Here is a 16,456-nt window from a genome sequence, read left to right as displayed (position 1 = left end):
CCAGAGTGGCTGCATTTGTAAAAGATTGTTCTGTTTCCCTCAAAATTGTGTTAGGAGAAAGGCCCCGTGAGACCCATGGGGATAAGTGACATAGGGTGAAAACTGTCATTCCATTGAGGTTATGGTTGGATCCACAAGCCTGAAGCAGATGAGATCCAACACAGCTTGAATTAAATCCACAAGGAGCATTTGAATGCCGAGACAATTTTCAGTAAATACTTTGTGTTATGACATCCTATGAGATTCCTCAGAGTGTTACTGGAAGCCTGTTTAAGCTTGCCAAACTTCCAGCAAAATTATTATTTTTTTTTAACACACACTTGACAGATAAGCAGCTCAAGGGCCTTAACTGCAGTGACCCACTGAGCTGGGAGCGGGGTGGTCTGGAGGGACTGGCTGTGCCAGGTGCTGCTGCTTGAGCTCATTCCTCCAGCCTGACTCACCACATCTCACCTGCACCTGGTGAGACAACAGGAGCCCTGTTTGCCTTCGAAGGGCTGTTGACTCTTTTTAGCTGTCTCTCTCACTGTCTGGATATGAACCATTGAGCAAAAGAGTCTCTACTGTGGGGGAAAGGGCCAAGAAAATGGACATTAGAGCCTTCAGGCAGGGAATAGATGATAGGAAGAAAGGGCCCTAGTGGGACACTTGCTTTGGCCTCACTCCAGAGCTGCAAATCTTTTGGCCTTGGATTTTATTGCAGACCTCTAGCTTTGGCTTTTGCTTTCCCTGAAGTGTTGAGACCTGGTGGAAGGGGCTAAATGTTGAGTTTGTTGTGAGCTGCTTCAGCTTGCTGAGGAAAACCAGAACAAACGCTTCCGCTGGCTTCAGCTGCGGCTTTGCTGTTGCAGCTTCACGTTTGTTTGAATCACCAGTTCAAAGCCTTCCGTGACATAGCAGAGATCTCAAAGCAACAGGAATTTAACAATGATCCTTGGTGACTGGAAACCACCGAGTTTTGCATTCAGTTTGATCTCTGACTAACATCATACCTCTCTAGCTGGGGCTGTGCTCCTGACCTGGCAGGTCACTCAGCGGCAGAGCAAACATCAGTGCTTACGGACCCTGGAAGCATTTGAAGCCTTTGCTTCAAAAGAAACCCTGTGATGAAGGAAGGGAAACCATGCCATCTACAAAACCAGTCCTTTAAGAAATGTCTTATCTCTGAGGGGTTTGCAGAAACCCTCTCCTGTTTGGGAATGATGAAAGCAAGGCAGCTATTAGTAAACTGAAAAGAGAAATGGGAGCAGGAGGCATCTAGTTTTTGACGGTGACATCTTTCTCATGTTTTCAACAATTGCAAGGATTTTCTGTAGAAATGTTTTGAGACACAGATATTCATGAAACTGCATTTCTAATATGGGCTAGGGAGCACTGGGAAAGCTAAAGAAACTTTTTTGGCAGCAGCTCATTTTTCCTAGCCTAGTGTACTTGCCCAATCTGTGTCCCTTTTAAATTCTAATTACTTCCTCAGGCACCACAAACACTCTGGCCTTGTCACTTCTCCTTTTGAAGTTTGCTTCTCATAATGCAGCCTTTTCTGAGGCACTCCTGCTGTCAGTCAGCTAACTAGTCCAAAACACTCCCCTGCTTCAAAATCACTTAATTCCTTTTCAATTACAAAGAACGGCTTTCCTGTTGCTGGCTGCTGACTCATGTGAGAAAGGTAGAGTGCCTTGCTTCAGCCAGGAGGGCGAATTCCTGCAGCCACCTAAAAAAGGGCAGAAAAATTGAAGAGTGAGAGGACTGAGGTGGGAAGCAGGTGTCTAGATGCAGTGAGGTGTTAAGAGGAAAAACATGTCTGGGTGAAGCTGGGATCTGAGCATCAGTCAGTGCTGGGCGTGTATCTTTGCCGAAGCTTAGGGTATCGGCCCCATTGCTGAAGTTTTGTGCTTTGATCTAAAAGGCTGCCTGCGATGAAGGGTGAATATTGAAGAAAATGCATTTTTGAAAAATCTGAGGTATTTAGATTATTAGATATTTAGATTGTTCAGATTATTGGATATTTAGATTGTTCAGATTATTAGATAGTTAGATTATTTAGATTATATATTTAGATTTAGATTGGATATAAGAAATAAACTCTTTACTGTGAGGGTGGTGAGACACTGGCACAGGTTGCCCAGAGAGGTTGTGGCTGCCCCCTCCCTGGAAGGGTTCAAGGCCAGGTTGGACGGGGCTTTGAGCAACCTGGTCTAGTGGAAGGTGTCCCTGCCCACGGCAGGGGAGTTGGAACTGGGTGATCTTTAAGTTTTCTTCCAACCCAATTTATTCTGTGTGATTCTATTCTATGTGATTCTATTTAACAGCACAGTAGCCTTTCCCATGTTTGCAGGACCAGTTTGTCAAGTGTTGCAAAAGTTGAGTCTGCAGTTTGACAGAGATACTTAAACTAGCAAAGAGGCAGAGCTTGTGAGAACCATGCTGTTTCCAGGACCTGAGCATGGTCTCTGCGTGGTGCCACATTGCATGAGCACACCGGCCTGCTCAAGGCAAGGTGCAGATGCTGCAGCATTGAGGGATATAAGCTGCCACATGGATTTTTCTTGACTGACCTTTCGTCCCACTCCCTCCCTTATCCCCCACTACATCTGCCCACCTGTAGCTGGGGGTAGACTCACTGGTCCTCACTGACCTGTCTTGGCCTGCATCAGAGGTTTCACTTGTCTTCTGCTGCTTTATACCAACATACACCACTCATCCTCAAATGCCCTTTTGAGATGATATCCTGAGACAGGCATACAGAGGATGTGGGTAAAACATGCTGGAGTGTTGCCTCCAAAAACTCTGGTTGAGGATAGATAACCGTGGGTGGGGAAAGTGCAATGTATTATTGCTGAGAGGTTCCTATAGATCCAGTTTCTCTTACACATCTCTGAAACAGTTTCCTGCACTTTCCTTGCCCCCCAGGAGGGGGAATTTGCAGAAGCATGACTTAGCATGTCCCACCTGGAAATTTCAGACAGATGTTATTCAAAATGGAAAGGAAACAGATTGTACATTTCTTGAATGCCATGTGATGGCTTGAGCAGAGAGCTTGGCAGCTCTTGTGCCTGTGGTTTTTGGTCTGCATTTTGTACACTGTGTGACCTGTTCAGCAGCTTACCTAGGCAGCTGTAACAGATGTCCCTGCTGAAGGGTGAGATGGAGCTAATTCTTGCTCCCTACCCCTTCCATATGGCTACCAGGCCAAGTACTTTTTCCCCTTGGGTAGTTTTTCATGCAGGCAAGTGTCAGGAGGCAGCAAACTCCTATTGGTGCCAGTGTTGAGAGAAATTATTGCCCCTGGGCTGACTGCCTGACAGAAATCTTGTTTTGGGGCAAACAAAAGATTATGTTTGTTTTTCTTCTTAACCAAAGTCCAGTGATGAAGGACTAGGAACAATGAGTAGCTTTTCACTGGACCAGAAAGAGACACATGGTGGTTACATCCCAGTTGCTGTTTGAGGTGGGACTCTGTGGGTGGGAGACCCCATGCTTCTTCCCCTCTGTAGTAATATAAGTGAATGGAGCAGCCTCCAGAGAAGACAAATTCAAATCCCTTCAGTCAGGGGAGGGATTAGAATCTACCTCCCCACCTCAGAGGTAAGGGCAAGAGGGAAACTGCCTGGTCTGTGGGGATCCAACCTCCTCCTGCCCCCTCTTTTTTCTTTCTTTTCCCCTGAAACAAATGAGTGAAATCAAAATTACTTTTACTTTCTCTCAAAAAAACCCCTGCATTTTTTTATTGTTTTCAATGAATTCTGCAACAAAATATGCCTAGCCCTAAAAATGGGGGAGTGTTCTCCTAGTCATTTGTCTTTCCTTCACTTGCCTGTCTTTCTTGCCTTAGAAAGCCCAGGTAAGCAGATAACAGTAAAACAAATAAAATTGTTTCTGTTGTGGTTTGTTGCAATCCTTGTGTTTTTCCTAACTCAAGAAGATTGAAACACTCTGTGGCTTTGTGCTCCCTGGCTGCCTCGGCTTCGCCTTTGGGGATAGAGCTTAAGCGCAGAATTGGTAGAAGGAAAGTCAAAAGGTTGCGTAGACGTTTGCAGTGGCATCCTACGATTTCTCCCTAAGCAATATCCAAGATGTACTGCTCCCTAAACAGGTAGGCAATGCAACGTCTCTGCCTCTCTTTTTCTTTGGGCCATCAGCAAGTTGAATGGCCAGCGGTTTTCAGTACCTTCTCTGCAAAACTGGAAGGCTGCTGGGTTGGCTGCAGCTGGCTGTTCCTTACCAGCTAGCCAGCAGTTGTGAGGTTGTGCGTCTCTTTATGCCTGTGAGTACTAGAAAACTATCTTGAGGGCAGTTCCTGCTTGCAAGATTCTAATCGTGTCCTTGATTGAATTGCTTCCAGCGCTGGAGGCAGATCTGTGGACTAGCCAGGCTGTGCTTAGCAGTAAGTAAATAGAGTGTTCCTTCAAGTTATTACTTTCATTAAAAGCTATTAATTTATTAGTGCTAATGCTTAACTATGTTATGTTCACCTTTTGGATGGAAAACATGGCAATGTGGTTTTGAGCGAGGGCAGCGAGGCCTGCCCTGGCTGCAGGGAGCTGGGCATGAGCTGCTGATCCCAAACCACTGCTGCCTGCTCATGCTGCTCCCTCGGGCATGCAAGCACTCCCCAGATAACCCGGGCAGGAAGGGATCCTCAGTTACTGAGAATTACATAAGTGTTCATTAGCCTGTAATGCTGAGAAAAGATAAATGCCAGGCTGGTAAATTAGAGCCGAGTTATAAGGATGCCTCCAAAGTCTGTTAAGAGGGAGATGAAAGAGTCAAACGTGAGTTTAGAAAAGCTCCAAGGAAGCTGAATTTGCTGGAAGGGCTTGAACTCATTCATCAGCAGTTTCTTGTCACAGATTTTCTGCTGAAATGGTAAATGAAAATAATGATCTAACTCTTAAATCTGTGATAGGATTAGTGATACCTTCGGCATATTTATGTAATGGGTTTCAGAGATTTAATTCAGAGTATTGTTCCCAGTCTGGATAACTGGCTCTCATTCATGTAAACAAAGTGCAAGACAGACAAAGTAAGAAAATCTTTTTTATCCGGTAAATGGTTGTTTTGCTGGTTTGAGAGCTGTCTTTCATTTCCCATGCCTCACAGTGAGGATAGAAAGGGAGAAGTTTCCAATTCACACGGAAAAAAATGAAACACCAGTCTTTGTCCTGGTTCCCCACTGCCTCAGCCCCCCTGGGCTCCTGCAGGGCCCTGCTGGGGAAGAAGGCAGAGGTGCGATATGGTTATCTCGTCCTGAGCTTCTTCTTTCCCACCTGTGCATCTCCAGGAGTTTGACTTGCTGCTGCTTGGTGATGAGACTCAAACCCAGGGTGCAGGTGATGGCTTCTCCTGTAACCCTAATGGTAAAAAAAGGCTTGTTTCTCAGTCTTGGCAGCTCTTTCAGTGCTTGCCTCTATCATACCTTGTAAGAGATTCCCCCATGCAGCAAAGCAGCTGCAGGCAGTGGGGCATAAGTCAAACCAAGAAGTGTCCATTAGGTAGGTCACTGCAGAAGTTGCTTAGCTCAGTAAGTAAATGTCCATGGCTTCTCTGATCCCTGCTCCATGAGTCTGATCATCATAGCATGTGGGGCCTGAACGTGTAGGGAGACAAACGGGAGCTCACATTATATCTCTTCATGCAGTGGTGTGCAGCTCCAGCAGTCTCCATGGCACTGGCATCCTGACCCTTTATCTTCACTGGTTCCACACTGGCTTGCATATTACTGCATCACTTATCCCAGTACACTCCTGGCTTATGAGAAGTATTTTATTACCATTATTCCTCCAAATATTGTCACCTGTGTTTTGTTTCACGTGGTGAATGGGACCTGTTTTGGAAGAGTAATGTGTGTGCAACCATTGCGTAAATTGGATGGCTTGGGAGAGGCTCTATTCTGAGACTCTTCCCGATGAGTGACACTTGTTTTCCCCAAGGCAGCCGATACTTGTTTTTATGAGTATTGGACAGAGAGGCTCTACTAAGAAAACATATTTGGGAGTTTCCTGGGTAATGTGGATTAATAACACAGATGCCAAATGGTACCAAAAACTTGAACTGCATTTGAAAACCTGTTGAGTGACAAAAGTGATGTTTGGGGTGTGAAGCAGGGCAGAGCCTCTGTTTCTCTGGAACGTCAGTGCAGCATTAGGACAACATTGGTGTTTCCCCACAGGGTGCATGTGTCTCAGAACGGCTCATGTGGTGCCCAGCTGCTTTGGTAACCCATAGCAAACAGGGGAGCTGCCTGCTCCTGGGAGGCTGCTCTTCTACCCTGACTTCAGTGAAATGTCATGTTGGAGGTGTGGGAGAGGAATAAAGGTGGCATCTCTTGAATGTAAGAGTGAGGACATCCAGCCCTGTCCTCAGGTCCTTCTGGCATCCATGCCTTCCCTATGCGTGTGGGAGGGGGGGTGGGAGCTGTGGCCTCCTGTGGTGGCAGATGTTGGAGCCCTGTTGGGAGATACTGGCTGAGCACTGGTGACTCATGGCAGGAGAGGGTTTGTAATTTGTCCTCTGAAGTACTGTGTAATCCTAAACCTTCCCTTTCCACACACCTCTCAACCCTAAACTGAAGTTTAGTAAATGTTGGTTTGCTTTGAATCTTGTTGTTAGGAAGGGGAGTGAGCTTTGGTCCTTGGTGATGTCTGTAGATTGGGGGATTTTGGGGGGGATTTTTAATGGGGTTTTGGTTTTTGAGTGAATTTGTCTGCTGGTGACTATACATTGGGATTCCAAAGAGAATCACTGGCTTGCACACTGCTGCATCAACACTGCTCAGCGTCTCAGCTGCATGATGCTCCCTCCTGGTGTTTAGGCTCTAAGGTTACCCTGAAGAGGATGGATAAGGACTGCATGCAGTATTTGGACAAGGGATTGAGCAAGATCATTAGGAGCAAAATCTAGCAATTGGTAGTGATGTTGCTATAGGCTCTGCCAGCCTACCCTGATACGCATCAGGATACTTTTAAAACCTGTTTTTCCCCTGCACTAGTGCAATAGCCTTGTGTAGTCATTCTGCTTTTCAGCTGTAGGAACAGAGGCCCAGCCCTGGCCGCTGTAGGCAGCATGGCTCAAAGAGCCCTTGATGCAGAGGAAACAGCAAGGAAAAGACCGGTGACTCCAGGGCTCTGTGACTGTCTTTCTGACCCCAGAGCTCTTGGTTTTGCTTTCTCAAACATAATTGCTTTCCCCTTCTGTTATGTTTCTATTGTTCATTGGAGAAATGATGCCATTAAATCAACAGAGAATGGTGGGAAAATGCTTTGATACGAGAACTTCAGAGGGTGTGTGCATGTGTATGCGTGTGCATGTACTCTCTTAAAAAAAAAAAAAAACAACACAACCCTCTGTGTATCTGGCAGCTTCCTTTAATTTGTATCTTGCCTGCGAGAGAAAAATCCATCTCCAGATATTTGTTGCAGTTAACCTCCTTTATTTGTATTGAAGTGGTACAAACTGTGGGGTGTTGTTCCAGTGCTGTCATTCACCATCATTGTGATAGTTAATCTCATTAGGATCTTGCAGTTTCCCAGTTGCTGTTTTGGGAACGTGGTATCCCAGGCTTCCTTTTTCCACAGGAAAGAGGTGTCCCATGGCTGCAGGTTCTGGCAGGCATTAGGACAGCCCTGTGCCTCTATTCTGTAATGCAGAGAGGGATGGAAATGTGCATAGCCATGCAGAATGATGAACAATGATGGTGCAAAGTTTGCCACAGCATTTTGACTACAACCATGTTCCTTAACCCAGGAGCCTTGGCAAAGACCTGAGAGCTGAGGTACAGGAGCACAGGTTGCTGCCTTTGTGGAGCAAAGACCGTGTTAAGGCAGCAGGGAACAAGGCTGGTCTGAGCGGAAGGCTGCAAGGTACCTCCATGCACTGGGTTTGAGCAGTAGAGCCCCATGTGTTGGTGTCATGTAGTTGAGTTTTTTGCATGTTTCTTTTTCTTGAAAACAACTGTTGTATTTGATCAGATGCCTCTTAATAGCCCCTTCCTGGATATAGCTGTGCATTACACTAGATAGCAAATAATGGATGTACTTTCAGATGCAGGTCATGTGGTCACCAATCCCCCCAGTGAAGTCAACCACGTAGAGTGATGGAGAGGAGAGCAAAACTTCACAAGACAGAAAAAACAAACAAAACAAAAACAACCCACCAGTCTTAGCTGAAAACTGAAGGAGTAAGGGGAAAAAAACAGCAGAAGGACTGTGGGGAGAGAAGGGAATCAGTGGTGGCAGCTTTAGAGGAAATCATGTCTGTCTCTGTCACGCCACTGTAGTATTCAACGCGAGCTTGGCAGCAAACATGATTTCTGCTTTGTACGAATTGTTGGGATTGTTTTCCTCCCCACTGGGAAGGGAGCCCTCTAGGCCCTGCTCTTGGGGATATTTAACTTAGAAAGAGTACCCTCTTTAACATCCTGCCCTACCTGACTTGGTCCAAATTTTTCTAGTTGACAATTATCTTGATTTGGTTTGATCCTTATTTACCCTCTTGGCTACTGTGCTGATGTTTCTTTAGTTGCTTCCTTGATGTTTACCTAGCTCAGTTCTGCCCTAGCAGGAGTTACCACATAACACAAGTGATATGTGACCTCGTCCGCCGTGCGCTGAGGTGCAGCGCTTCTCAGGGTGACAGCCCAGTCAACCCCAGGTCCCAGCGTGGTTTTCCATGGCACTGTGATACGTCCCCATTTGCTGATGCTACGTGCATCACTGAGCACCCGAGCACAGACCTGTAGTCTAGTAAAGCTTTGGGGATCTTCTGAGTTTGACGGGCAGTTCACTAATATGGCATGCTACAAAGGGAAAAGATGCTGGCTTCTCTCAGATGTCATCCAACAAATTTCTTTAGCGGTGTGAGCCCTCCAGTGACTCACCAGTAGTTCTGTCATGGAAAGACAGATCCTTTGCAAAGAAAGCTGTCACTGTATTGCCCCTGAAGTTTCATGTGTATACCCTCTATTGCATATAATAAAGCAATATGGCACTAAACTATAAGACTGTTCAGTAAAAACTCCTTACGACACCATAATTTTCATGTTTTGCTTCTCTTGTCTCTTCCTCCTTCTTTTTTTTTTTTTTTCCTTAATTTTTCTTGGACGCTGTTTCCCACCTTCCAGCGAAGGGAAGAGAAGTCTGTTGTTTGCTCAGCTAACTGAAAAAAAGCTTTGTGTGCATTTTCTGCTGCCGTTTTGTTAAAGTTCAGAGTTCCTAGGTTAGAGCTGCTGCTTCTCAATATGAGTCTTGTTCGAACTTCCAGAGCAGCCCACGCAGAGCTGCTTGGGTTCATCTGCGCAGTTCACAGCCCACAACCAACGAGACACATTGTTTGCCTCTCTCCTTCCATGATTCATACTTTGCAACAAAGAGGAGCCTAATGCTCTCAACATGAGTGTGAAGCCAGGCGGTACTGGATTTTAGGTGCATCAATAGAAGCAATCTGGGTGGGTTTTTTTTTTTTTCTTTCTTCCTTGTGAGCACTCTTTATGTCTGAAAATCAGACAGCTTTGTGACAGTGGTCATAACTGTCTGACACTTGTCTGGCTTGATTGGGAAACTATGATAGAGTTCTCCAGTTTTACAGTTTTCTTTATTTTGAGGGCTTTTAGCTTGTCTTGGGTTTGAGAATTTTGCCTTTTATTTTGTTTAATCTAGCAGTGACTCTCCAATGAGAAAGTTCACTGTTTACCAGAAGCTTGGTGAGGTTTTTTGTGGGTTTGGGGTTTCTTTTCTTTTTTTTTCCTTTGATAAACACAGCACTTCTCATTTTGCTGTGGGGAGATTTCTTTTTTCTACAAATATTTACATATTTATTTTTCTGTGAAAAAAGTTGAGGAGTTTCAACTGTACAGCAATGGGCTGGGCTTTTTATTCTTTTCCCATGAAAAGCTAGAAGAAGGAAAGCTGTCCAGTCATTACAGGTGCAAGTGTGGGAAATAAAGTCTGGTTTCTGATGATCAAAACCAAGCTGGTAAAATTTAGTCCACGCTTGTCTGCTTTCTAATGCTCATCACCCTGGGTGAATGCTGGGGGGGGTTCAGTGTGATGAGAATGCTTTTTGGAGGAGCAGCCTTCTGGGGTTCAGCAGAGATGTTGCTTTTTCCTGGTGCTGTGTCTGGGTGAGCCGTTTGCCGTGTGTCCTTCCTTGCATTACGTTACCCATGTGCACTGAAGCCAGTGGCACCCAGGGCAGGGCAGAGGAGCCATAACCACTGCGGAAGAGCAGTGGTTTCCTCACTGCTCCTCTGCAAGACCCTGAAGCCAGCAGGATGAGGAGAGCTTGTTTGCCTGAGGAAGGATCTGCTTTGCTGTTTTGGAAGCTGGCCCCATGTAGGGGTTATCCAGCTGTTACAGCTGTCACCATCCACACATCTGCCTTTCCTCACAGCTGGGGAGAATGGCCTTCTCTAGCTGTCATCGTGGGTGACTTTTCCCTCTTGCAAAGGCCGACTGTTACTGTAAGACTCCAAATTAGCCAAGGAGGCCTGGGCTGGGTTCTCCTGCTCTGCTGACAGCACTCGCTATTCAGCGGCCTGAATGCTGTCTCTGTACCCGCCTGTCCTCTCTGCATGCTCGTCAGCTGCCCTATTGATTTTATGCAGGGAAGGAAAAAAGAAACCAGGGCAAGAAAGGAACTGCTTTCTGCCGAAGCAGCCCCTGGGGAATCCCAGTGCTGCCAGCCAGGGCTGGTGAGAGGGAAATGGGGGTTGAAAGGCTGCCATGGGATGTACAGCATGAAGGAGGCAGTCTGGGGAGGTTGGGGATGCACGGGTACCTCAAGGTGCCCCGTGGGAGCCCCTCCGCTTCTGCGGCCTGACGCTTGTATGAATCATGGCACTGATATCAGTTTTACTATCTCTGGACTTTCCAAGCTGTTGGAAGCTAAAAGCTTAGCATGTCACAGGCTGCAGGTATTTACCGGGTGCCTGAATCCGTGCTGTTTGCCAGCAGTTTAGCCTAGCCCCTTTAGGAAGAATGAAGCCGAAAGTGCCAAACCCAGATCTTGCTTTCGGCAGAAGGGTGGGAAATCTCCCAGTGCTTCAGGATCCAAGGAGGGGTGGTTTAGGAGTGAGATCTGCAGGTTGGGACACAGGAAGGCTAGGTTGTATTCCCGATCTGCTGGAGAAGACACCCGTATCCTTGGACAAATCTCTTAATCTCTTTATGCCTTAGTTTCCTGTTAGCAAATGATACTCCTTATCTTTCACTCAGTAGAGGAAAGAGTTTTTCTTTTAGTATGTATCTAATTACAGTTCTTTGTCTGGTGGCTGGGGCCCCTCTACCTTGATGAAATAAATAATTGAATTTAGATTAAATAGTCTAATATAATCCTGCACAGTGGTTACTAAAACACAAATGAAAGTTCATTCTGAGCCAGTCTTTCCATTTCCTTATAAGGGTAAGACATGAAGTAATTAGATGTAGACATAGGTTGTTATTGTAGCACAATTACAAAGATCAGTGGTTATTGGTAGGAATGGATTTTATAATCTAGTTTAATGGTCATTTACCTTTCAGTGACCTTGGTGTCAGGCAAAATTGGCAGCTCTTTTGCAAGGAATGTGCTTCCTCAATGGGGGCTTTGCAAGCTGCTGCATTTTTGGCTCTAGCTTCACATGAACTAGGATAGACACTGCTGCAATGCAAGAGACTTTCTGTCTGCAAAGAAAGGCCATAGGCTCCTGCCAAAAGAAGCCCTTTTCAGTGCTGTCCTACTGCCACTGAATTGCCGTTGAACCAGATCGGTCGTGTTTCAAGCAATCCTTTGCTTATTGCTGCGACCAAATTTGCAACTTTCAGAGAGAGTCTGCTGTGGTTAGAGGGCTGTCCAGCAGTTTCTGTAAAAAGGGTTGAGTCGTTTTGGAGTAAAAGAAGGGAGAACATCTCTCATCATCCAGTTAAGTGCACATAAGAGGAGCTGGTAGCTGTGGTTGTAACCCCTACCCTGTAAGTCCTTATTACATCAGTAAAGATGTGATATTGCTATACGCTTTACAGTTCAGTCCTTCCAGTGATGATTGTCCCCTCAATGCAGATGCAAATCAGTCAAGTTTTTCATTGACTGTGATGCTCCTACACCTCTCTCCATCACGTGTTGCGAAATCCTCACGGGTTTTATCCAGTGACTGGTGCCCATGGCCATGGAGGAGAACAGCATGATCTGAGCTGTGCTGCGATATCTAATAGTGCCCCATATCTGTGGCCGTGCTTTGTGAGGAGATGGAGTAGGTCATATCCTGGGGCTTGAGAGGACTGGATTCAATAGAGCTATTCACAGTGACCTTGGCTAAGTCTCTTAATTATTCTGGGTCAGTCTTCACCTTAGAGGTAATCTCCTGTTTTCCATGAAGTGGGCTGAATTTTTGCAAGTGCTATGGAGGCATTTGAGATGGTGGCAGAAAGATTACTTGAGTCACATTGTACTTGGGGGTTCTCAAAGAAGTGCTATGAGAGTTGAGAAGAGCTATGTAGCTGTGGAAGAAGGCTTCTCAAAAGCATCTCTGAGAATTGCACTGCCTTGTGACTTGGGCTTCTGCCTACTTGTGATCTCTCATCCTGCTGCTCACAGCCATTTGATTTTGCAAACATGTTCCTTGCAACTGTAACTATTGCCCTGCAGAGCAAACCTAGCTACAAGAATCATCTCTTTATGTGCTCTCATTTCTAAACAGCTAAGATAAGGAGAGCAAAACTGCAGCTTGGAGGGAGAGTCATTTGTTTCAGGCTGCATTGGATAACCACCACCCTGGTTTTGCCATGAGCATGTTCAGTACATCGTCACCACAGCATGATAGGTCTTTAGCTGAGATCAAGCAGTGGTTTCCAGCATTCGAAATCCTGAGATGGTTTGAGGTACATGGGCTCTCAATTGGTTTTAGTCCTATTGACCTGCTGGGACCTGCTGCGATACTTGCTTGCACAGAGGATCTTATAGACTGTCATCATATTAATTCTTCTTACTTCTCACATTCATCACTCTGATAAGTATTAGCTGGATCTCCTTCTGATATGAGAGAATGAATGGTCACATTCATTTCAATGGCGGTTTATTTTTGCAGGTATCAGGTTTGGATTGGGAATGTCTAGCTGAGATCAAAGAGGTGCTTGCATAGAAGCAGATGGTTTATATGCTGCTTCTTGCTGAAGAAGAGCAAAATTAATCTCTCTTGAGTCCCTGTAGTCTGAGAGAGTCTTTCCACTGACCTCTGTGGCCCCAGGATCACGTCCTAAATGAATTGCTTTGAGTCACTAGAAGCCTGAACTCAGCTTTGGTGGGCTGGAAAATGTAACCTACTGTATGGGCTGTGCTATTCATAAGCACTCAGCCCTGTGTGTGTGCTAGCTGTGGATGCCTGGGAAAAGAATAAAGTCATTTTCTGCAGTCGTGGGGGTGGAGGAGGGAATGGGAATTATACCCCCTTCCCTGCAAACCTGGTATCGTGACATCCATGTAGGCAGCTCTTGGGAGCTGACTTGCTTCTGAAGCTTCAAATTAAAGTTAGGTGTTTTTTGTGCTGTTTCTTCTGATATCATCCCTGACACGTAAATGTCCTCTCTACCAGGCCTGACCAGCAGGAACTGACATCAGTTTAAATTTTCTGAAGTGGGCCACTGAAGCAGATGAGTGAGTACAGCAAGGCTGTGATTTACCCCAGTGGAGTTTCCTTAAACTTAGAAGAAGCAGGGTCCTTGAAACTTGAGAGAAGCTGGTTATATGAGTGTGTTTGGCACCAAATGCTCACAGTTCATTGTTTAGCGATATCAGTGGCATTTAATATTGTTGTCAACAAATACTACCTGTTTACTTACAGTTTATGAAAAAAGCTATTGTTTCTTGAAGTGATTCTTGCTTTCTCTGGGTTGCAGTGAGTTATAGCTGGGCAAAACAGCAGCTAGCAAAAACATTCAAGTTAATGCAGCATGCTACAGGTGTTTTCCACTCCCTACTGGTCCTAAACCAGACCAGAAGAGAATTAATTGAGTGTGGAGGGTATAAAACAAAGTGTGAAGAACTACCAGTTGGTAGGTTCCTCTGGAGCCATGATTGATTGATCTGGAGTCATTAGACTGTTTTATAGTCAAGCTAGTGGAGATTAATACAGTTTGAGAGTAGTAACATGTTTTTCAATTAATGGCTAGCAACATAAACCTTTACAGTGTAATTTATGCTTTATTTATCAATCTTCTAACACGTTTTCACCTGGGGAAGGGTTGCCTGGTGGCTAAAGATGGGGGAGTAAGAAGGTGATGGCTCTTTCCTGCTCTTACACAAATGTTCTTTGCAACCTTGGAGGTGGTAGTACTTAAGCTAGATACGCTTCAGACACTTTGCACTATGAAACCAAAATATTAACATTTTTCTAGTTCATTGGTGTGAACAGTGACTTACAGCATGGAAATGTTGTAAGTGAAGGGAATGGAGCATTGACCCAGTTAAATTATCCATATGTCACGTTCCTTGGTGGTGTACTGAGGGGTCACAGCCTGGTTTGCAACCTGGCAGTGGCAAACCCAGAGCTTCACTGCCCATCTGCCCCCCAGCTCCCTAGCATCAGGGAGCGATGGAGTTGGGGTAACAGGGAGCCTCTGAAGGGGAGGAACAGCTTTGGCTGGGTTTTCCGTGCTCTTCCCACATGCCATCATTCTTGCACGGCACTTCCTCTCTCCACATAATACTCTGTTATTTCCTCCCTGGAACGGGCTCCTGCCACTGCTGCTAATTAGCCCACGATAAACTTCGGGGTGAACAAAAGCAAGCAATTAAATGCCTGTTGCTTCAGCATGAGCCCTGTCAGAGAAGTGATTTATCTGTGGCAGAGCTGAGTAGCACCTCCTCAGAAGGAAAACAAACCTATTAGCCTGGCTTTGTCGCCAGCGCTGGGGAGTGGTGTGGCCGAGAGTTGCTTATTGTGGGTATAGAGGGATGTGTTTTCCTGAGGTTGTCTGAGATGCTGCTCAGTCTTGGGTCTTCAGTTCCACGTGGCACAATGATCTCTGTGGTTACTACCTAAGCAAGATGGCTTGAGAAGTTATTGAATTGTGATTTATGTATGTGGAGTTTTTGGGGTAGTTGGTTTTTTTTTTTCTCTTTTTGGGAGAGACACGTAAACATTTTCAAATCATTACAGACAGATGAATAAGGAGGAGGCTTGGAAAGAGGAAGCAAAAAGCAGGGTCTTTAGTAGATCTCAATCCAAATGAGGTTTGAGTGATGTTTGTCAGGACTCAAAATGCAAGTATCAAGATCTTGCTAGCTGCTTTTGTGCAATCTCAGCCCTAATGCTCAAAATTCCCACCTTGAGCAAAACATCATCATCTTCGGAAGAAGAATAGTTATTTACAGGGGATTTTACTGATGTATGAACAGACTAAGGGAAGTTGGAGGCTTTTTGGTTTTGGGACCCAATTTCTTTTCAAAACTAGAGGGATGGTTTAAGCTGGAAAATGAAATATGAATTATTCCTGGGCAGAAAAATGTGAAGGATCTTGGAAAATACAGAATTAATGTATGCCCTCTTTTGACACACCACCCAACTGCTTTGCCAACAATTGTCTCTATTGCTGTTATAGCTCTCGAGCAGCTGCTTACAGAACTTGAAGATTTTCTGAGAGTACTGGACAAGGAGAACTTGAGCAGCACTGCTGTTGTGAAGAAGAGCTTCCTCTCTGACCTTCTGCGAGTCTACACCAAGTCCAGTGGTATGGACAAGGAAAACTGAGGATGGGGTGGTGGACTCTCCTGAGAATTGCTACAGGGTCTTGAAGCAACATTTCCTTGGAGGCTGGTGGGAAGGGGAGACACAGAAACTAGAAGGAGAAAATGAAACAGATTATTTTGCAGTGACCTCTAATTGTTTATGTAAAATTACTATAGTTATGTGTCCAGCTTTACAAGCAAAGGATTCCCAAGATTCCTGATCCTTTCTGTTTTCCTTATTAAACCTTAAGTTTATTTAATCCACTTTGTAAGATACACAGGATGTACTGTTTGGCCAAGTTAATGTTTAAGTAGAAATTTTAACTTATGGAATTTCCTGACTATAAAACATTTAATTTTTCTGCTTTTTATTATTGCTTGGGGTTTTTTCTGCACATTGCCTCAACCAACACGCTCTCCCCAAATGTACTTAGCAGAGACACTTTTTACATCTGTCTTTGTGGAAAAACTTAGCAACGTGAAAGCAGCGGGTAGGTAAAGAGTTCACTTTTCCCTTTGGTTGCAGGTGGCGATGAGGAATATATTTATATGAACAAAGTGACCATCCATAAACAGCAGGGTGACCAGGAGAAACAAGACAAAGGTAGGGAGCTTAAGATTAATGGTTGCATTAATGGGTGGTTGCATTAGTGCGTGATGAAGGCACACACAGTTAGAGCCTTGCTTTACCGATGGAGGCCCCTCTGGCAGCTCTGAGGGCTGAGGCACTTGATGGTGTGGAGGGACTGCCATTTTCATA

At 45.1% G+C, this 16,456-nt stretch overlaps 1 protein-coding gene across 6 annotated transcripts in view; it reads left to right on the top strand.

Annotated features, from left to right (window-relative positions):
- The window catches only part of AFAP1L2 (actin filament associated protein 1 like 2), a 73,441-nt gene that overhangs the window by 29,553 nt on the left and 27,432 nt on the right, over positions 1-16,456 (top strand). For all 6 annotated transcript variants that reach the window (XM_074875347.1, XM_074875344.1, XM_074875348.1 and 3 more), the window contains exons 2-3: positions 15,570-15,698; positions 16,223-16,300. In XM_074875347.1, coding sequence (XP_074731448.1) covers positions 16,246-16,300 — 55 coding nt within the window. In that variant the 5' untranslated portion in view covers positions 15,570-15,698; positions 16,223-16,245. The remainder of the gene's footprint in view (positions 1-15,569; positions 15,699-16,222; positions 16,301-16,456) is intronic.

Source organism: Strix uralensis, chromosome 7, assembly GCF_047716275.1.
Source record: "Strix uralensis isolate ZFMK-TIS-50842 chromosome 7, bStrUra1, whole genome shotgun sequence".
In the NCBI taxonomy this organism is placed as follows: domain Eukaryota; kingdom Metazoa; phylum Chordata; class Aves; order Strigiformes; family Strigidae; genus Strix; species Strix uralensis.
Note: the sequence above shows the minus strand (reverse complement) of the source record. Positions and strands in the feature narration are given on the sequence as shown.